This window comes from Amblyraja radiata, chromosome 18, assembly GCF_010909765.2.
Source record: "Amblyraja radiata isolate CabotCenter1 chromosome 18, sAmbRad1.1.pri, whole genome shotgun sequence".
NCBI classification, from domain to species: Eukaryota; Metazoa; Chordata; class Chondrichthyes; order Rajiformes; family Rajidae; genus Amblyraja; species Amblyraja radiata.
In genome coordinates, this window is record NC_045973.1 from 30,063,111 (window position 1) to 30,084,575 (window position 21,465).

General features: G+C 45.2%; 1 protein-coding gene and 1 long non-coding RNA gene across 4 annotated transcripts in view; one reads left to right on the forward strand and one right to left on the reverse strand.

Annotated features, from left to right (window-relative positions):
- hemk1 (HemK methyltransferase family member 1) overlaps nt 1-21,465 on the reverse strand; it is a 74,088-nt gene that overhangs the window by 16,611 nt on the left and 36,012 nt on the right. For all 3 annotated transcript variants that reach the window (XM_033037023.1, XM_033037024.1, XM_033037022.1), the window contains 3 exons: nt 17,149-17,295; nt 14,651-14,715; nt 10,222-10,271 (listed from right to left, as the gene is read on the reverse strand). In XM_033037023.1, the coding sequence (XP_032892914.1) occupies nt 10,222-10,271; nt 14,651-14,715; nt 17,149-17,295 (262 nt within the window). The remainder of the gene's footprint in view (nt 1-10,221; nt 10,272-14,650; nt 14,716-17,148; nt 17,296-21,465) is intronic.
- On the forward strand, nt 540-12,875 carry LOC116983320. Its single transcript, XR_004414668.1, has 3 exons — nt 540-551; nt 6,867-6,874; nt 12,769-12,875. It is a non-coding gene; the product is annotated as an uncharacterized LOC116983320 (long non-coding RNA).

Consider the following 21,465-nt stretch of genomic DNA (forward strand, 5'->3'; position numbering starts at 1 on the left):
GGAAGAATAAAAAGGAACTGCAGATGCTGGTTTATACTAAAGATAGACATAAAATGCTGGTCAGGCAATGTCTCTGGAGAATGTAGATAAGGGACAATTTGAGTTGGGACCTTTCTCAAGACTGATTCTAGTCTATCAGTCTGAAGAAGGGTCCAGACCCGAAATGTCACTGATCCATTTTTTCCAGATGCTGCTTTTCAGTAATGTTGGTTGCTAGGTGCATATTGGGCTGCACATCAGGCTGAACTACCTTGCGTATATTGGAACAGTGCCTGGTTCTTTTATGGCCATCAAAAATAAATGGGAGCTTGGTATCATTGGAGGTTGTGGAAAGACCTGATAAAAAATATACAAAATGATGAGAGGAATAGACAGGGTAGACAGTCAGAACCTTTTATTCATGGTGGTAATGTCAAAGACTTGAGGGCATATGTTTAAGGTGAGAGGCCGCAAAGTTTAAAGGAGATGTGCATGCAATTTATTTACACAGAGGGTAGTGAGTGCCTGGAATGCACAGGCTCGGGGTGGTGGTGGAGCCAGATATGATAGTGGTGTATACAGTAAGAGATTTTTAGGAAGGCACATGGAGATGCAGGGAATGGTGGGGTATGGATCAGGTACAGGCAGAGGAGATAGAATCGTTCGGCAGGACATTGTGGGCCGAAGGGTCTGTTCCTGTGCTAGACTGTTCTATGTTCAGTGTCCTATTCGTTGGTACTGGGTGGATCAGTCCAGCTTTCGTGCTTCAGTTTCTCAAATGAAGTTTCATCTGACTTAGAGTGTTGTGGCTAAGGATTTAATAATAATTGGGGAAAATTAAGAATTAGTAATCAACAGAGAGACAATGGAAGCTGCTTGGAACATTTTTCAGATGTCAAATTGCTGGTGAATACTGTATGTGAGAATCTTGGTTCCTGCAATGTATTCATACTGTCAATAAAGCTGCATTATAAGTAGAATTACATTTATCGCCTCTTTGAAAGCAATGTAATCGTATTTGAAGTGTAAATGTAGTAATTAGTGCTGCTGTATCAAAATATCTTTGTCAGCTCAGAGTTAGAGCTTACCAAATACTTCACCCACAGGCAATTAAAAGCAATAAATACGACAGCAATCATCTTCCAGGTTGCAAAAGTTGTAATTATGGAAGTTGGAAAGAATGAATTTATTGAATGGGTTACAGGTTACTATTCCTCTTAAACAAAGTTATAAAGAGCCTATTGTACATAGAACGTACAACAGTACGGCACAGGAACAGGCCATTCGGCCCACAATGGCTGTGCTGGATACGGTGCCAGGATAACTAATCTATCTGCCTGCACGTGATCTATATCTTCCATTCCCAGCATATGCACATGCCTATGTAAAAGCCTCTTAAATACCATTATTGTATCTGTTTCCACCACCACCACCATTGGCAGTGTACATAATACACTGAAGTAAATTGAAGTAAACTCTCGACACACACATCTCCTTTAAACTTTGCCCTTCTCACCATAAATCTATGCCCTCTGCTCTTTGATATTTCCATTAAGGGGAAAAGGTTCTGACTGTCTACCCTATCTATGCCTCTCATAATTTTATAAACTCCTATCACATGCCTCAACCTTCAGCATTCTAGTGAAAACAATGCAACTTTGTATCAGTCTGACGAAAAGTCTCGACCCGAAATGCCACCCATTCCTTCTCTCCAGAGATGCTGCCTGTCTCGCTGTGTTACTCCAGCATTTTGTGTCTATCTTCGGTTTAAACCAACATCTGCAGTTCCTTCCTGCACAACCTATCCTTGTAGCTAATACTCCCTTAATCCAGTTGTCCGAATAAGTCGGACAATCCTGCCTTTGAGAGGTTGTAAGGGAAAATATACAATTAATGGTATGGCCCTTAACAGCATTGATGTCCAGAGGGATCTTGGCGTCCAAGCCTATAACTTTCTGAAAGTGGCAACACAAGTAGATAGAGTGGTAAGGAAGGCATACCTGTATGTTATGCTTGCATTCATTGGCAGGGCATTGAGTATAAGAGTTATGAAATCATGATGCAACTTTATAGAACTTTAGTTAGGCCGCTTTTGGAGTATTGTGCGCGGCTCTGGTCGTCCCATTACAGGAAGGACGTGGAGGTTTTGGGAAGGGTACAGATGGGGTTTACCGTAATTATGCCTGGATTAGAAGGTATTAGAAACAGGGAAAGGTTAGACAGACTTGGGTTGTTTTCATCGGAACGCCAGAGGTAGCGGGGAGACCGTATGAGAGGCATAGATAGGGTTGACCGTCCAAACCTATTTCCAATGATGGAAATATCACATACTAGAAAGCTTTGCTTTAAGGTGAGAGGAGCAAAGTTTAACAGATGTACAGGGCAAGTTGTTTTATACAGAGGGTGTTGAGTGCCTGGCATGTGCTGCCGGAGGCAGATACGATAGTGGCATTTAAGAGGCCTTTTGGATATGCACATGGTTATGTAAGGGATGGGGAGATGCACATTATGTGCAGGCAGATAAGAGTTGGTCTTGGCATCATGTTCAGCACAGACATTGTGGGCTGAAGGGCCTGTCCTTGTGCTGTACTGTTCTGTGTTCTCCCCAGGGAAGAGGACATCAAGGTCCCCTCCCTCTCCTCATCCATATCCACCTATCACTTGTCAAGCTTTGGCCTACTGCCACCTCTCTTGTCCAGCTTTCTCCTTCCCAACTCCATCAGCCTGAGGGTTCCGACCAGAAACGTCCATCCATTCCCTCCAAAGATACTGCCTGACCCGCTGAGTTACTCTAGCAATTTGCATTTAGCTGTTGTGTTTCCAAGGATCTTGCGTTACTGGATTTAAAGTTGACCCCAGTAGGTTTTAAAATAATTAAAATATGTTCAATATATAAATAGATGATCCTACAGTACAGAACATATGATATATTTACAGTAATCATAAATCTTAATGAACTCTGAACTGTGAGGAGAAAAATGTAATTTGCCATCTGCCGATTACATAAAGTTAGCAATTAGCCAAGTAAGATTTAAATAAAATATTTACATGGCCATGTTCCATACAAATGTCAACTCCACCTTCCTTCAACTAACCCCATTAATATCTTCTATTTTACTCCCTCGTGAGTTAAAGTTTCATAAGCTCATTGAAACTTAGGTGCAGGAGTAGGTCATTCGGCCCTTTGAGCCCGCACTGCCATTCAATATGATCATGCCTGATAATCTAAAACCAGTACCCCGTTCCTGCTTTTTCCCCATATCCTTGATTCTTTTAGCCCTCAGAGCTAAATCTAACTCATAAGGTATAGGAGCAGAATTAGGCCATTCGGCCCATCAAGTCTACTCTGACATTCAACCATGGCTGATCTATCTTTCCCCCTCAACACCACCCTCCTGCCCTCTCCCCTTAACCCCTGACACCCTTACCAAACCAGAATCTGTCAATCTGTGCCTTAAAAATATCCATTGACTCATGTGGCATGGTGGTGCAGTGATAAGAGTTGCAGCCTTACAACGGCAGACACCCGGGTTCGATCCTGAACACGGGTGCCGTCTGTACTGAGTTTTGTACGTCCTCCCTGTGACCGCATGGGTTTTCACCGGGCGTTCCGGTTTCCTCCCACACTCTAAAAATGTACAGGTTTGTAGATTGATTGGCTTCTGTAAATTATAAATTGTCCCTAGTGTGTTGGATAGTTCCAGTGTACATCGCCGGTTGGCACAGACTCAGTGGGCCGAAGGGCCTGTTTCCACGCTGTATCTCTATTGTCTAAAGTCTAAAGACTTGGTCTCCATGGCCTTCTCTGGCAATGCATCTACTTCCTAATGCATCTCTGTTACTCGCCCCAACTGCTTCTTGCGGGCGATAGGTTCCACATTTTAAAAGCATCTGCCGAGCAAAGACATTTCTCCTGAATTCTCCTTCAGCAAGCCACTGATTAACATACTATTCTTGGTGTCCCTGACGAACCCACTGACTCCCTGCTGTCAAACAAACTAAAATAAACACACTCCTATCTATCACTGAGACCAGCATTGATTCTGATTTAGCGGTCAAACAAGATTTCACTGATATGAGTTTTTCCGAGTTCACTTGAGTTGATACAGATTAGCCCTTGGTAGGCAGCTGATGGGAGACAATATTGTTCCGCAGAAATGATAAACCACTGATGGAAGAGTGGGATACATTGGGACAAATGAACTTCCATGCCATTATTTTCTGCGATTTTCAGTACTAACTCCTAAGAGGTGATTTACAACCTATCTGATTATTTATATGAAAGACAGACACAAAATGCTGGAATAACTCAGTGGGTCAAGTGGCATCTCTGGAGAAAATGGAGAGGTGATGTTTACATATACTGCCTGACTCCCTGAGTTACTCCAGCACTTTTAGATATGGTTTTCGAGATACAGCATGGATACAGGCCCTTCAGTCCACCGAGTCTGCACTGACCAGCGATCACCCCGAACAGTAGCACTATCCTACACACTGGGGACAATTTTTACAATTTACAGAAGCCAATTAACCTACAAACCTGTATGTCTTTGGGATGTGGGAAGAAACCGGAGCACCCGGAGGAAACCCACGCGGTCACAGGGAGAACATACAAACTCCACACAATACAATAATATTTTATTAGCCAAGTATATTTTGCAACATGCGAGGAATTTCATTTGTCAATTATACAAATAAAGAGCAACAGAACACATTTTACAACAAGATACATTAGAACAAAATACATTTTAACATAAACATCCACCACAGTGACTCCTCCACATTCCTCACTGTGATGGAAGGCGAAAAAAAATCGTTCAATCTCTTCCCTTCTTTGTTCTCCCACGGTCGGGGGCCTTGAGCCCTCTGTTGACATGACGATCTTACTCCCGCAGCCGGTGGTCGGGCCCTCCGCGTCGGGTGATCAGCTCCTGCATCGGGGGGATCTGAGCTCTCCCGCGCTGGCGATCGGACCCCGGGTCGGGACTGGTCGAACGTCGTGCGACTTCCGGAGCTCCCGACTCGGTCTCTACCCGGGACCTCGAGCCCTTGATGGTAAAGTCCGCAGGCCGCGGTTGGAACGATCCCAGGCAAGGAATCGACTCCAATGATAAGTCCACAGCCCCGCGGTGGGGCTCAAAGTCAGTCCCGAGCGAGGCCTCCAGCTCCCGTGATGTTAGGCCGCAGAGCGACCAGAGATACGACCCGGAAAACAATCGCATCTCCGGCAACGTAAGAAACTGAAAAAAAGTTTCCCCCGACCCCCTCCCCCGCCCCCCATATAAAACAAACCAGAGAACATTTAAAACACACTAAAAATAACAAACAAAAGACGAAAAATCAGACAGACTGTTGGTTGCGGTTCGGATTGTGTGAGTTGGTTCAATAACATGATGGTTCTCAGGCTGTTGGACCTTCTTCCCGATGGTAGCCGTGAGATGAGAGTATGGCCGGAGCGGTGCGAGTCTATGATGATATTAGCTGCCTCGAATCCTGTCGATCCCTCCGATGGTGAGATGTGGGAAGGTCAGTATCCCTGATGGACCATGCAATGTCCACCACTTTCGGCAACCTCCCTTGTTCTTGAACGTTCGAATTATCGAACCATGCTGTGATCCTACCAGTCATTACAGTACAGTACTTGCACAAGAGTATAAAACATTTTCAAGTAAACCTGATGTGCTTAAAAAAAGAAGAATGTCGAAACAAGGAACTGCAGATGCTGGTTTACAGAAGAAGACACAAAGTGCTGGAGTAACTCAGTGGGTCCGGCAGCATCCCTGGAGAACATGGATAGGTCTGAAGAAGGGTCCCGATATTTTCTGTGTGCTTAAGCAAAGCAAGAATTTCATTGTCCTATACAGGGACACATGACAATAAACTCACTTGAACTTGAACTTGATCTGAAACGTTGCCAATCCATGTTCTGCAGGATTGCTGTCCAACCTGCTGAGTTACTCCAGCACTTTGCGGTGAGTTGCAGCCTGTAAAAAATTCAACTTGTCTACCCAGATTCTTGGTTTCCAAAGTTCTGACTATGAATCCATCTATGGCTCCTGCACTTGCTTCCTGTGATAAATAGCTGACTGCAGGAATACAAAGATCCAAGCAGTAGGCCCGGCCATACCCCGTCAGCTGGCCCAGCTCACCCACGGCGGAGTGGAACCGGCAGAGGGAAGCCCGTACCTGCTCGCCCCGAAAACCGGGAACCGGTGGAGAGAGTCAGCGATGACAGTGGATGTCGGGCAAGGGACAGTAGGAAGAACTGGGGGGGGAGGGGTCTTACATTCCGTGTCTTCAAGGTCGGTTGCAGTAGGCGCCTCAGGGGCATGAAAGTCATAGCATCAGAATTACAGGACTTTCTTTTAGGAAGGAGATGAGGAAGCATGTATTTAGTCAGATGGTGGTGAATCTGTGGAATTCTTTGCATCAGAAGGCTGTGGAGGCCAAGTCAGTGGATATTTTTAAGGCAGAGATAGACAGATGTTTGATTAGTACAAGTGTCAGAGGTTATGGGGAGAAGGCAGGAGAATAGGGTCAGGAGGGAGATCTTATGACTTATGATGGCCGGGCGAGGAGCGGGATGACCGGTTCGCAAGATGACCAAATGGAAGCGACGGCTGCAACGGGTCTTTATGTCCAGCTGCAACTGGGACTGTAAAATGGCGGCAAAATTCTGGCGACTTGCCATATGGGCTCAATGGGCAATAGTGCATTATGCTCTAACTGGGGATTGAATTTACGTATGGCAATAATCTCACTGATTTTTATGGAAAAAAAGAATCCCACTGTCCCTTGGTACACATGGTAATAAAGGAACCATTGAACACAGCAGGTTCATGAAGAGAGAGGGACAGAGTGCTCCAGTTTCATCCCACACTCAAAAGGCGTACAGGTTTGTAGGTTAATTGGCTTTGGTAAAAATGTAAATTGTTTCTAATGTGCGGGATAGTGCCAGTTTATGGGGTGATCGCTGGTCATCGCGGACTCGGTGGCCCAAAGGGCCTGTTTCTGTGCTGTATCTCTAAGTTCCAAAGACCAAGCTGTTCTGTAAGAGTGAAAGGGCAATAGTGTAAGGATTGGTGGTTGGTGAGGACTAGGTGGGACGAAGGGCCTGTTTCTGTGCTGCAGCGTGGCTCCATCTCACTACCAGAAGCCCAGTGTAAACAGCAAGGTTGAATCAATTTACCCGCCACCCACCCACCCATCTGTCCGCCAATCACTCACCTACAGACAGGGTAAATGTCAGAATAGGGGAATCGAGAACCAGAGGACATACTGTAGGTATAAGGTGATGGGGGAAAGATTTACGAGGAACCTGAGGGGCAACCTTTATTTATACAAAATGTGGCGGGTGTCTGGAATGAGCTGCCGGACGAGGTAGTTGAGGCAGGGACTATCACAATGTTTCAGAAACATTTAAACAGGTACATGGATAGGATGGGTTTCGAGGGATATGGTCCTTTCGCACGTAGGTTGGACTAGAGTAGATGGGGCATGTTGGTCGGCGTGGGCAAGTTGGGCTGGGGCTAGTTTTCAGGCTGCATGACTCTATGACCTTCTGCTTCACCTGTGGCAGAGTGTACATTCCCACACCAGCATCGTCAGCTGCCACTGAACCCACATAACTGGAGAGGAAACAAGCGGTCGCCGACCGTCTACAAAGGGGAAGAACACTGATCTGTCACCTCTAACTGTCTGCACTCAATCTGCAACCACCGAGTGAGATAACATGCTTGCTGATCAATGCACATCTGCTTCCCCTGCACATCTTGACGTTTCCACGCACTGACGTCACGTACCCAGCACTGGGAACAAATGTACTGAGAAATTCCAAAATGAACAAACGTGAAACCAAACTGCACACTTGGCCAGCCCATGCTGCCTCAGTAGCTCTGGGGCCTCTGCATCACCGTTCTGATTTCCTGAGATGACTGACATTGATAGGGAGTCAAGAGTCAAGTCAAGAGAGTTTATTGTCATGTGTCCCAGATAGGACAATGAAATTCTTGCATTGCTGCAGCACAACAGGATATTGTAGTCATAAATACAGAACAGTTCAGTGTGTCCATATACCACAGAATATATATTTATACACACATCAGTAAACAGATAAAGTGCAATAGGTTGTTATAGTTCCTAGTTTGTTTGAAGTTGTGTTTAATAGTCTGATGGCTGTGGGGAAGAAGCTGTTCCTGAATCTGGATGTTGCAGATTTCAGGCTCCTGTACCTTCCACCCGATGGCAGCGGAGAGATGAGTGTGTGGCCAGGATGGTGTGGGTCCTTGATGATGCTGGCAGCCTTTTTGAGGCAGCGGCTGCGATAGATCCCCTCGATGGTAGGGAGGTCAGAACCGATGATGGACTGGGCAGTGGTTACAACTTTTTGCAGCCTTTTCTGCTCCTGGACGCTCAGGTTGCCGTACCAAGCCACGATGCAACTATGTTGCACGTACCAAGCCAGTATGCTCTCTACTGAGCACCTGTAGAAGTTCGAGAGACTCCTCCTTGACATACCGACTCTCCGTAATCTTCTCAGGAAGTAGAGGCGTTGATGTGCTTTCTTTATGATTGCGTTAGTGTTCTCGGACCAAGAGAGATCTTCGGAAATATGAACGCCCAGGAATTTGACCCTTCTTGACCCTTTCCACCATATAAATGGGACTGTGGGGCCCCATCCTATCTCTTCCAAAGTCCACAATCAGTTCCTTGGTTTTGCTGATGTTGAGAGCCAGGTTATTGTGCTGGCACCATTTGGTCAATCGGTCGATCTCGCTTCTATACTCTGACTCGTCCCCATCAGTGATACGTCCCACAACAGTGGTGACGTCGGCACTTGATGATGGAGTCCGCAATATGTCCGGCTACGCAGTCATGAGTATAGAATGAGTAAAGCAGGGGGCTGAGCACGCAGTCTTGAGGTGCTCTCGTGCTGATTGTTATCGAGGCTGACACATTTCCACCAATTCAGACAGACTGTGGTCTGTGAATGAGGAAGTCTAGGATCCTATTGCAGAGGGATGTGCAGAGACCCAGTTCTGAGAGCTGGTAACCAGCTTGGAGGGGATTATTGTATTAAATGCCGAGCTGTAGTCAATGAATACCAGCCTGACATATGAGTTTTTGTTGTCCAAGTGGTCCAGAGCGGATGTGGAGAGCCAGTGAGATCGCATCCACCATTGATCTGTTGTGGCGGTAAGCAAACTGCAGTGGGTCCAGGTTTTTGTCAAGGTAGGAGTTGATATGCGCCATGATCAGCCTCTCAATGCACCTCATCACCACCTGGTCTGCAGAAGAATGCGGATTTCATGGTTCATCCAAGGCTTCTGATTAGGAAACACTCGGAAGGATTTTGTTGGCATGCAATCCTCCGCACGTTTCTTTATGAAGTCTGTAGCAGGGAGCAGGAACACTGACAGTCAGGAATGTACATGCTCAACTACGGCACTCAGCCCCATAGCAGAAGCGTCCATGTCGCGGGGCTGGAAACTGGAAGTATCCTGAGCTAATTCTGCTACCACCATCATCTATTGCAACAAGTGATGGCTCCCACTGATTGTCGCCGGAAGCTTGCGTCCTTTTCAGGACGGACGATGACAGCGATGTCAACATTTGGAACATGGAAGATGGACACGAAAGAAGAACTGTGGCACTGAAATTAGGAACGCTGTCTGAAGAAGGGTCTTGACCCGAAGCGTCACCCATCCTTTTTCTGCAGAGATGCTGCCTGACCCAAGGAGTTACTCCAGCACTCTGTGTCTATCGCCGGTATAAATCAGCATCTGCAGTTCCTTTCTTCACAACAACGTTGTCTGGATGAGAGTGTGCTAGCTACAAGGAGAGGTGGAAAGACATGTAGTGTTTTCACTGGAGTGTCGGAGGTTGAGGGGACTTTAGACTTTAGTGATACATCATGAAACCAGGCCCTACGGCCCACTGAGTCTGCGCCGACAAGCGATCACTCTGTACGCTAGCACTATCCTACACACTAAGGACAATTTACAATTGTTACCGAAGCCAATGAACCTCCTGTAAGTCTTTGGAATGTGGAAGGAAACCAGAGCTCCCGGAGAAAACCCACACAGTCACAGCGAGATTGTTCAAATTTCACACAGACAGCACCCGCGGTCAGGATCGAATCCAAGTCTCTGGCGTTGTAAGGCAACAACGCTACCACTGGGCCAACGTACCGCCTGAAATTGAAATACATTAAACACTTGATGCACACATTGTCTTATGTACCTGATATAACATTGAGCTGCAGTTCTTGAAGTCTGTGGTGGACACCCAACCTAAAAACCAACAACAGAAAACGTGACTGTGGTTTTGCTGGAATAACACATCTTTACTTGTAATCAAGTTCAGCACAACCATCGTGGGCCGAAGGGTCTGTTCCAGTGCTGTACTGTTCTACATTCTTATCATTGAGAACAGAAAAGCAATGATTTTTTTCTTTAATACGCAAAGAGTTGATATTCTGAAATAATAGTACATATTGGTATACTGATAGAGCTGCTGCCTCACAGCGCCAGAGACACGGGCTCAGCTGCTGAGGGGGGCAGTTTGATAGGCAGATAGGTGGACAAGGACCAGAGATGGGAAAAATACAAACGGTTGTAAGATAAGGAGGAAGGTGACGCAAAATGGGAAGCCACTGGAAGGGATATAGATGGAAGGGGACAGGAGGAAGGGGAGGGAAGGATAATGGGAGAAATGGGAGCACATCGGATTGGGCACAGGGAAAAGAGGAGGAAGAAAGTCCCAGTTGTTGTAAGTGACCTGACCATGAAGGCCCGTTGTCCTGGTGGCGTTGCAGAGTCGGCCTGGCCAAGCGTAGCCGGGATGTCCTCCACTGTTGCAAGTATTTCTCCAGTTTCAGAATGGCAAAGGAGGAGGCCCAGGACAGAAACGTCAATATGGGAATGGGAAGGGGAATTAAAATTGTTAGCAACCAGCAGGCCTTGGGAAGCTAAGCGTAAATGTTCGACAAAAACACTCGCTTCGTCTAGGCTTGGTCTCGCTGATGTGAAGGAGGGCATATTGGGAGTACAGAATGCAGTATTTCACGTTAGAGGAGGTTCATATGAAAGGCAGCTGTGGGCACGTGAACCTCTGTAATTTTTGTTTTTTTATAGATTAATAGTTCAGGCCTCCAGTAAATGAACAACAGTGCTATCAAACATGGTGGTTCAAATGGAATAAGAAGAGGAAACAGATTCCCCTCTTGCTAATTATTTTTTTTAAAAGATGAAAGAGATTGATTGGTCTTAGGCTTCATCTAGAGACACGGTGTGGAAACAGGCCCTTCAGCCCACCAAGTCCGTGCTGACCAGCAATCACCCGTACACTAGTTCTATCCTACACACTAGGGACAATTTTTACAGAAGCCAATTAACCTACACAAATTCACGTCTTTGGAATGTGGGAAGAAACCGGAGCACCCGGAGAAAACCCACACGGTCAAACTCCATACCGGAGAACTCCGTGCAGACAGCAGCTGTAGTCAGGATCAAACTCGGTTCTCTGGCGCTGTCAGACAGCAATTCTACTGCTACGCTACTGTGCCGCCCATTATGCCATTACTATTATGTTTTTTATCTAACTATAGTTAATGTACTTCATAGATTAATTCCTACGGCCAAGCACATCAAGCCATTTTGACATTAAAATGCGACATACAGGCAAATATGAATTATGACATCTAGCTACTAGCAAGTTAACTCTAAACATGAATGACAAAGGTTTCACAAACAGAAAAATTCTCACTGGGTAATTCCACTAAAAGTTACCTGACTTAGCATATATAATTTTAGATAAGAGATGATGCCTGCAAAAAATGTTGTGAAAAACCTAAAAAGAGTTGACTTCACAAAAGGATGTTCAGAATATGATGCAAGTTGTTTTGTAATCTTTTATCAGTACTATTTCATCATTACTTCTCCTATCCATAGGGGATTTCCAAAATTAAGCGACCAGTTTCCAAGTAATTTGCAAAATTGTTGTTCGTTGCCATTTACAAATATAGTGTTGAGTGAGAAGATTAAAATGTTCACCCTCGGAAATATTTACCTGATAGGGTTGTGGCTGATAAGACAAAAAATTCGACCACAAGCTGAAATGGTCATGTTGGTAGGAGTTAAAACCTAGCACAAGTTTAGTTTAATTTAGTTTAGAGATTCAGCGTGGAAACAGGCCCTTCGGCCCACCGAATCCATGCCGACCAAAGTTCACCCACACACTAGTTCTATCCTACACACTAGGGATAATTTTAGGGAAGCCAATTAACCTACAAACCTGCACGTTTTTTGGAATACTTTAAAAAACTATTCATTTTCAATCACTGTGCAAAAACTAGAAAAGTGGGACTGCAAACAAATTATTTTGACAAATGCTTACTCAAGTGCAATACACTTGAATGAAGTCTGATAGTTAACAAAAATTACTTCTACGCTATCCTATTTTTTCATCCACTCCCTGCACACTTGGGGCAACGTACAGAAGCCAATCAACCCACAAACCTGCACATCTTTGAGATGTGGGAGGAAACCGGAGTACCCGGAGAAAACCCACGTGGTCACGTGGAGAACATACAAACTTGGTGCAGACAGCAGCCATAGTCAGGATGGAAGCTGGGCCTCTGACACTGTGAGGCTGCAACTCTACCGCTGCACCACTGTATCGGCCCAATGCAGTATCTTTTGGAAACTTACCCAAAGGATTTCATTGTTGAGCAGTTAACTAACCATTGCTACATCGATAAGTTTAGCAATAATATGCATCTCTAGTCAGGCACGGAACTCGCAATCAAAATATGGCGGGGACCGGGGGACAGGGGGGACACAATTTTTTGGTGGCCACGCGCGCATGTGCACACTCACACACACGCGCGCGTGGCTTCGGAGGCTCAATCCAGCACTAAATTCAGCTCAACTCTGCCTGTCTCGCCAGGTTAACCTACAGCCCTGACTGGACTGACGGTATACCAGCGCTGCTTCTCCGCGCTGGCCATATTTCCCGCAAGCCCAGGCAGGTTAACCTGGTGGGACAGGCAGAGTTGAGCTGGGTTTAGCGCTGCTTCTCTGCACTAGCTGAGGGTACAGCTTGCGTCTGTCTCCCGACCTCTCTGGCCACCCGTGGGAGGGGGAGGGGGGGCACTCGGGCGGGGGCGGGACAGAGCCGGAGACCCGGCCGGGATCGATCCTGGCTGCGGATGAGGCGCAGGTCTGTGCCACGTCTCCCTCCTCCAATCACCGCGCTCTATCCTCCGTCCCCCCCCCCCCCCCGCTCCTCCCTCCTCCAATCATCGCGCTGAATCATCATGTCCCGCCCCCATTTCCTACTGACCGACGTCTCTCTCGTCCAATCGGCACCTCCATCAGCAGTCCCACCTACACTGTCTCGCGGAAAGCGGAGATTTTAAAATCCGGATGACAAAAACTTGGGGGGGATGTCCCCCACCTCTCAAAACATGGGGGGGACGTGTCCCCTCTACCCCCCCCCCCGGGATTTCCTCCCCTGTCTCTAGTTACTGCGACTAATTTGCATCTCTTATCTCACTAGGGACTAATTTACTAATTTACTGTTGTGTTGTGTCTTTTTTTAAATTTTTTATTCTAAAATGTAAATACTGGTTCTGTTCTATTCTGTTCTGTAGTTTTTGCCACTTTAATTTCACTGCACATCTTGTATGTGTATGTGACAAATAAACTTGACTTGACTTGGTATGTATACATTCTACCACACTGTCATCTTAACATCCAATAATCTACAGAAGGCTAAGAAACCAAGAGATAGCATATTTAAAATGCAAAATTAAGATATTTAATTTAAAAAAAATTTGATTAAAAAAAATCCAATCCAACATATAGACAAAAAAACCCCACACAAAATGTAGGAATAACTCAGCGGGTCAGGCAGCATCTCTGGAGACCATAGATAGGTGTCATTTTGAGTCGGGACCCTTCTTCAGATCATATAGCTTTCTCTGCCTTAAATAAAATCATTTACATTGTTTAATTTACACAGAGTCCCATATCGTACAAACCACGTAGCCTTAGACGCTCAAGAGGATGACAAAACCTTTGTTGCTGTTTTGTGAATGAGGCTGGTTCTAGCACAGCCTTGTGACAGAGTTGAAGAAGGGTCTCGACCTGAAACGTCACCTTCCCATGTTCTCCAGAGATCCTGCCTGATCCACTGAGTTACTCCAGTACTTTGTGTCTACATTTAATAAAACTCACACTTTGCCCCTTGGCAGCACTTGAAGATGCAAATGTTCTGAAAAGAATACTTGGAATGTGGGGGCTGTTTAATGAGGAAAGATCGGACTGTCTGGGCATGTATCCACTGGAGTTTAGTAGTGGGAGGGAAATTGACTGCAACCTATTAAGAAGCAAGGGCCAACAGATGCTCTCCCTTGTTCTCCCAGGCATGCTGCCTGTCCCGCTGAGTTGCTTCAGCACTTTGTGCCCTCCAGGGATAAAAGGTGCGAGACAGACAGAATGAACAGTTGTAAATTGTGAAGCCAGAGGAAAGAATGTTGGAGGAGGAGGAGAGGGAGGAATGGGTGCGTGTTCAGATGGGGCAAATGAAAGATAGATACATCAGCCATGATTGAATGGTGGAGTAAACATGATGGGATGAATGGCCTAATCCTGCTCCTATAACTTACCTCTCCGCATTTTCTCTGGTAAGTTTGACAGCTTCAGGGCTTTTATCCACGGCCACAGCCAAACTCTGCAAAGCAAAGCATTCAATCGGACAAAGTCATGCAACATACACCAAAAACAAAAGACACACGGTGCTGGAGTGACTCATTGGGCCAGGCAGTGTTGCTGGAGGACCTGCAGTATCTTTCAATCATCAATAAATAGAAGTATAATGGGGAGAGAAGTAGAAGGAAAAAAGATGGGACACAGATTCCAGAACCAGGGGCCACAGTTTAAGAATAAGGGGTAAGCCATTTAGAACGGAGACGAGGAGACAATTTTTCTCACAGAGAGTGGTGAGTCTGTGGAATTCTCTGCCTCAGGTGGAGGCAAGTTCTCTGGATGCTTTCAAGAGAGAGCTAGATAGGGCTCTTAAAAATAGCGGAGTCAGGGGGTATGGGGAGAAGGCAGGAACGGGGTACTGATTGGGGATGATCTCATCTCCAAGATACACCCTATCTCCAAGAACAGCGCTATTTCCTCTCGAAGTTGAATCACACGATTGAGAACTTTACCAGGCAAAAGCCAGTGCACCTCTGCGCGGAATATCAGAACAGTGAAATCGGCGCCTATTTCTTCACACATCGCTTTGAAGATTCTTGAGTTTATTGCGCTCCCTCAGATGTGGTTCACAATCTTCACCACATCCGAAAGCACTTCTCAAAGATCAGGAGGGATAGTCTTCATCGCTAAAGCATGGCGATGTATCATGCAGTGGGTGAGGGAGACATGGGGAGCGACATCCTTCACGAAGGCTTTGAAGCCGGATCTGCATCCGACCATGCAATAGGCTTGTGATTGACGCTGACATGAGGTGCTGCCTGTCGAGCATTCATCCTTGTTTTGATCGCCTGATGGCTGCGAAGCAATTGACAGAGTATCGGCTGACATGTTCCAATAAATCGGGCTGTTTTTTTTTCAATTTTTGTTTCGGGGGTCACGGTAGTGACCAAGAATGTCTGATGGGGTCGTGGGGCCAAAAGGTTTAAGAACCACTGGTATAGAGTGGGAGATTTAACAATCATGCCAGACTTGATAACCTCCAGCTCCACTCATTGTTAACAAAATCTTTAGTATAGTTTAGCTTAGTTGAGAGATCCAGCGCGGAAACAGGCCCTTCAGCCAACCGGGTCCACGCCGACCAGCACTCCCCGCACATTAACACTATCCCACACCCACTACGGCCAATTTATTTTTACATTTACCAAGCCAATTAACACAAACCTGTACGTCTTTGTAGTGTGGGAGGAAACCGAACATCTCGGAGAAAACCTACACAGGTCTCGGGGAGAACGTACAAACTCCGTACAGACAGCACCCGTAGTCAGGATCGAATCCGGGTCTCCGGCGCTGCATTCGCTGTAAGGCAGCAACTCTACCGCTGCGCCACCATGATCACCCTGTTGTTGTCTAACAACAACATCTTGTTGCCTAAGTATCATCATAAGGTATAAGCTCAAATCATAATTTAATTTTACTTTAATTCTAATTTTAATTTGAAAGAATCAGATAGGTGACAACTAGCATGGTTATTTTCAAACAGTTTAGAGAAAAATGAGAAAATTAAATGTTAATATTGATTGAAAGATACAGCATGGAAACAGGCCCTTCAGCCCATCGAGTCCACACCGGCCATCCATCCCCCGTTCCCGCTTATTCTTTAATTTAAATTTAATTTTAGTTTACCATAGTCACGTGTGCTGAGGTACAGTGAATAGCCTTTTTTGTTGCGTGCTACCCAGTCAGCGGAAAGACTATACACGATTACAATCAAGCCTTCTAAAGTTTACAGACACAGGATAAAGGGACCAACAAGGTAAAGTCTAGTAAAGTCCGATTAAAGATAGTCCGAGAGTCTCGAATCAGGACTACTTTCTAGTTGGGGATAGGATGCTTCAGTTGCCTGGTAACAGCTGGAAAGAAACCGTCGCTGAATCTACAGCATGGAAACAGGCCCTTCAGCCCACCGTGTCCACACCATCCATCAATACCTCGTTCACACTAGTTCTATATCTTCTTCTTGCGTATGGCGTGCACAGCCTAAAGTTGTAGGACAACTTGTTCTATTTGATCTTACTTGATTGTGCACGCCAGGTTGATTGCATTCGTCGAAACAGGGCGGACCACGTGAGGGTTGCAATTTCCCACCCCACTAGTTCTATATCATCCCATGTTTGTATCTGCACCCCTTTCACAGAGATTAATTGACATACAAACCCACACGTCTATGGGACATGGGAGGAAACCGGAGCACTGGGAGTAAACCTACGTGGTCACAGGGAGAATGTGCAAACCCCGCATAGACAATGCCTGAGGTTAATATCGAACCCGGGGTCTCTGGCGCTGTACGGCAGCAGGTCTACCAGCTGCGCCGCTGTATGCCACTAACATTTTGTTGACTATGTTTCAGTTCAAATATGTGAATAAAGAGGGTTTAAATAAAGATGTTGGCAGCACCTACCTGCTTGAAGGAATTCAACAAGCTCAGGATAATGGCACCCGATCCACACCCAACTTCCAGGAAGACAGGGCCGGATGTCTGATTGAAACTGTGCCAATGATCCTTTTCATCTGTGGCAAGTTCTGACAGAATCAGGCTAACCAGTTCCTAATTAAAATAAAAACAAAAAATCAGCCTCAAGGAACAGCGCCCTGTTTTGCACCGATGCAGACAAAAGTCGCAGCGCCAAATGGATTATCGGCTTCACAAAGATTATTTTCCTTCCCAACCCATTGAACAATTGAGTCTGTTCCAGGCTCCCTAATAGGCGATGCCTCATCAAGACTTTTTTTCCCAGACTTTTCACTGTAACAACTAAGTTATTGATCTAGAAACAAAGAACTGCATGTGCTGGTTAATATACAAAAGGACACAAAGTGCTGGAGTAACTCAGCAGGTCAGGCGGCATTTCTGTAGAACATGGACAGGTGAGATTTTGGGCCGAGACACTTCTTCATACTGTACTCAACGCCCCGACTGGTGAAGGCAGGCATATTACAGCATGAAGAGAATGTTTGAACTTGTGCCTTTCATGTCATAAAGCATCTAACATCCACTGCAATTAAATTCCATAACAGCAAGCTCTCACAAAATAGCTTTGGTCTAATGGCTTGATCTTGAGATCTCGAGTGAATGATAAATATTAGGGTGAACATCAAGGATAAATCTCTTCCTCTTCATCGAGATAGTGCTGTGGGATCTTTAAATCATGCACAAACAGGATGCTCCAGTTTCCAATTATCAACTCCCCTCAATAACTTGGCATCCTTTTTAATTTTCCCTCTGGCTTGCTTGAGGTAATGATCTACATTTGAAAGAGATTGGAATTCAGATCTGTTGCTTATTATTATTGAGCATAAATCAGCATCTACGATGCAGACTAAAATTCCACTCACAACGACTCTCGATTTGAGCCCTAGCATAAAAATAAGCTGCAGCATCAATCTGCTGGAGCAACTCAACAAGTCGAGCAGCACTGGGGTCTGCAACCACCCTGCACAACACTAACCACAACCCCACCTCAGCACCAGACTAATATGAACCTTAGACCCTGTATTTTTGATTTTCTGTTTTTGGATTGAATTCTGTTTTTAATTTGTGTCTCTGTGATGTCTTTTTTACCTGTTCTATTCCGATTATATGTTTTTATTCCGATTACTATGTAAGGTGTCCTTGAGATGTCTGAAAGGCGCCCATTAAATAAAATTTATTATTATTATTATTATTAGATACAAGGAACTGCAGATGCCAGTTTACAAAAAAAGACACAAAGTGCTGGCGTAACTCAGCGGGTCAGGCAGCATCTCTGGAGATCATGGATAGGTGACATTTCAGGTCGGGACTTTTCTTCAGACACAAAGTGCTGAAGTAACTCAGCGGGTCAGGCAGTATCTCTAGAGAACATGGATAGGTGACGTTTCAGATCAGGATCCTTCTTGAGTCTGAAGAAGTCTGACCCTTCTACAGTTCTCCAGAGGTGCTCCCTGATCCGCTCAGTTACTTCCATACTTTGTGTCGTTTGTTCTTAGCTACACTAGTTCTATCCGACACCCTAAAGGGCCTGACCCACTTTCACGAGTTATTCACAAATTCTCCCGAGTTTTCCCCTTGATTCAAACTCGCAGAATGTTCGTAACGAGTCCGTAGGAGTTCGTAGATATATCGTAGCGGCTCGTTATGCCAGACGCACGTACTCGTGGCATCAGGTACGTCGGGACTTTTCTTCCAGCCCAATAAAAAATGTCCACGAGTAAAAAAGTGGTCGGGATGAAAGAAATTACAACTTTTTACTCGTAAGGAGGGCATCGAAATAGTCGTGGGAATTCGTAGACATACTCGTAGGAGTCCATAGGAGTTTGTGAACATAGTCATGGAAGGTCGAAGGAGTTCGTAGATTACCACAATCTTTTTTTTTTAAGGTCCTTTAAACTCGGCAGAGGTTTTGAATTAAGTCGTGAAAGTGGGACAGGCCCTTTAGGGCAATTTACAGAAGCCAATTAACCCACAAACCTGCATGCCTTTGGAATGTAGGAGGAAACCAGAGCACCCGGAGAAAACCCACGCAGTCACAGGGAGAACGTGCAAACTCCACGCAGAGGGCACCTGAGGTCAGATGTCAGCAAACTCTGGGTTGCACTATCAGGGTCTGGTTTACCTGGAATAACTGAAAATGTATTGCATATTTATTCATTGTGCTGTTGCATTGAATGTGGCTGTAAAGCTGTGGCAAGTGAGAATTCCATTGTCCTGGTTCGGGTGCATATGACCATCACACGCTTTTGATTCTCTTGTCTGCAGGGGGTGAGGAATTGTCGACATATAGGGGCGGATCCTTTCCCCTCACATTTGCTGCTCACACTTTTGAGTTTCTCCAGGGGATTGTTCGTTGCTCCTGATTCCAGCATCTGCAGTCTTTTGTCTGTGTCTCCATTATAAGGTGTTAGTGAGAGGCAAGGTGGTTTCCCGTAGGGTGAAACACTTCAGTAGTTACGGTACATCTGCGACATGGCAAATGCATGCTGCTGCCTTGACTCAATGTGAAACATGGTTGGTTTCTGCCATGTATAGGCATGAAAAGGGAAAGTCCCCAAGCATTTTACAATAGTATTAAGAGACAGGAGTGCAAACTGCGAAGGAGTAGGCAAAGTGACAAAGTGTGAGGAGACAGAATATGTAAGCTGAGATCTTAAATAAATAACCCTTATCTGTATTTACGATGGAGAAGGACATTGTAGCTGGAATATTTAGGGAGGGGGATGGAACAATTCTAGATCAAATTATACAGCACTTTGTGCTTTACCCTGACCCACTGAATTACTCCAGCACTTTGTATTTTTACAACCTAACCTTTCCTTCTACAGATGTTGCCTGACCCGCTGAGCAGGGCTGCCAACATTGGGTGAGTGTTGGGAGTGACAAATTGCGAGAGACCAAGCCCGAGGGAGCGTAGCGATCGGGGGGGGGGGGGGTAGCGGGGGAAGGATGTGGGAGGGGGAAAGGGTGTGGGAGGGGGGTATCCCCCCTCCACGGTACGGATCTGGTGCATTTTGTAGCGAGTCTTTTAACTTACACTTAAGTGCAATATTTATGCTTTAAATTGGATTAGTTATGAATAAGGTTAGGCTAAATTACATTCCTAATTACATTCCACAGTAGAGCCAGGCTCTGATAAACAGGTGCAACACAAGAATGATCTTAGTATATTCATAAATGAAAATCAGATTATAATCAAACTTGGCCCATGTTGACCAACCTGGGTCTCACTGCACACCTGGTACTACTCGTGACCCTGACTCCAGTTGCATACCTTCTCTCATTCCTGACCCTGAGTCCAGCCTTACACCTGGCCCTCTATTCTACCCCCCTATTCTGATCATAGCTGCTTTCCTGCTTAGGTTCCCGGTGCTGAACACTCCCATTTTGACTGCACACCTAGTACTATTCCAGACCTTGACTCTGGATGCACACTTGGCCTTGCTCCTAGCCCCTCTGCACTGACAATATATCTGGCCCACACATAAAGCCCCATATCTGACCCCTTGGACTTAACCTATTACGTTCAAGTCCACAGGTGCTTATCTAATGCGGTAATCTTTTATAGGGCACTTCACAGACCAAATTTTGTATAACAAAATTTGCTACATCCATTGGCTTCCTTGTTATCTAACATGCTAGTTACTTTGTCAAAGAAGTCATCAATTGGTTGAACACAATTTCTCATCCATAAAATTATACTCACTCAGCTGTATGTATTTTGTTACCATTTCCTTCATTTCCCTAACAAACTGTCCTGAAGTCATTTTCACCCCCAATATTTTCAGTATTTTGCTGTCTTCCTCTCAGCTGGGACTTTTCCGAAATGCAAAGTCCAATAACTATATATTTAATCAATATTATTCCACTAAATGTGATCTTGAGAGTACATCATATTTTCTGTGGTATTCATAACACAACAATGATAAAAAATATATTTCCTTCTTGCCCACTCTGAAACATCGCATCTGAATCAGTTTCCATCTGATTACACTCTTTGAGGATGTTCATCTACGTGTTCAATTAATAAAACAACGAGATTGGGGACAAAGGAATTTGGGGGGGGGGGGGGTTTAGAAATAGTCAGTGTGATAAACAAACATAATAGTTGAGTGGCAAATTACAATAGTGCTACCTTCCCAATATTTAACTGAAGGAAATAATGGGTTATCGGGGTTGTATGGTGTGACAGACAGCCTGATACCTTGCATGTCATTTTAATATTACACTTATCCCATCCCCCTG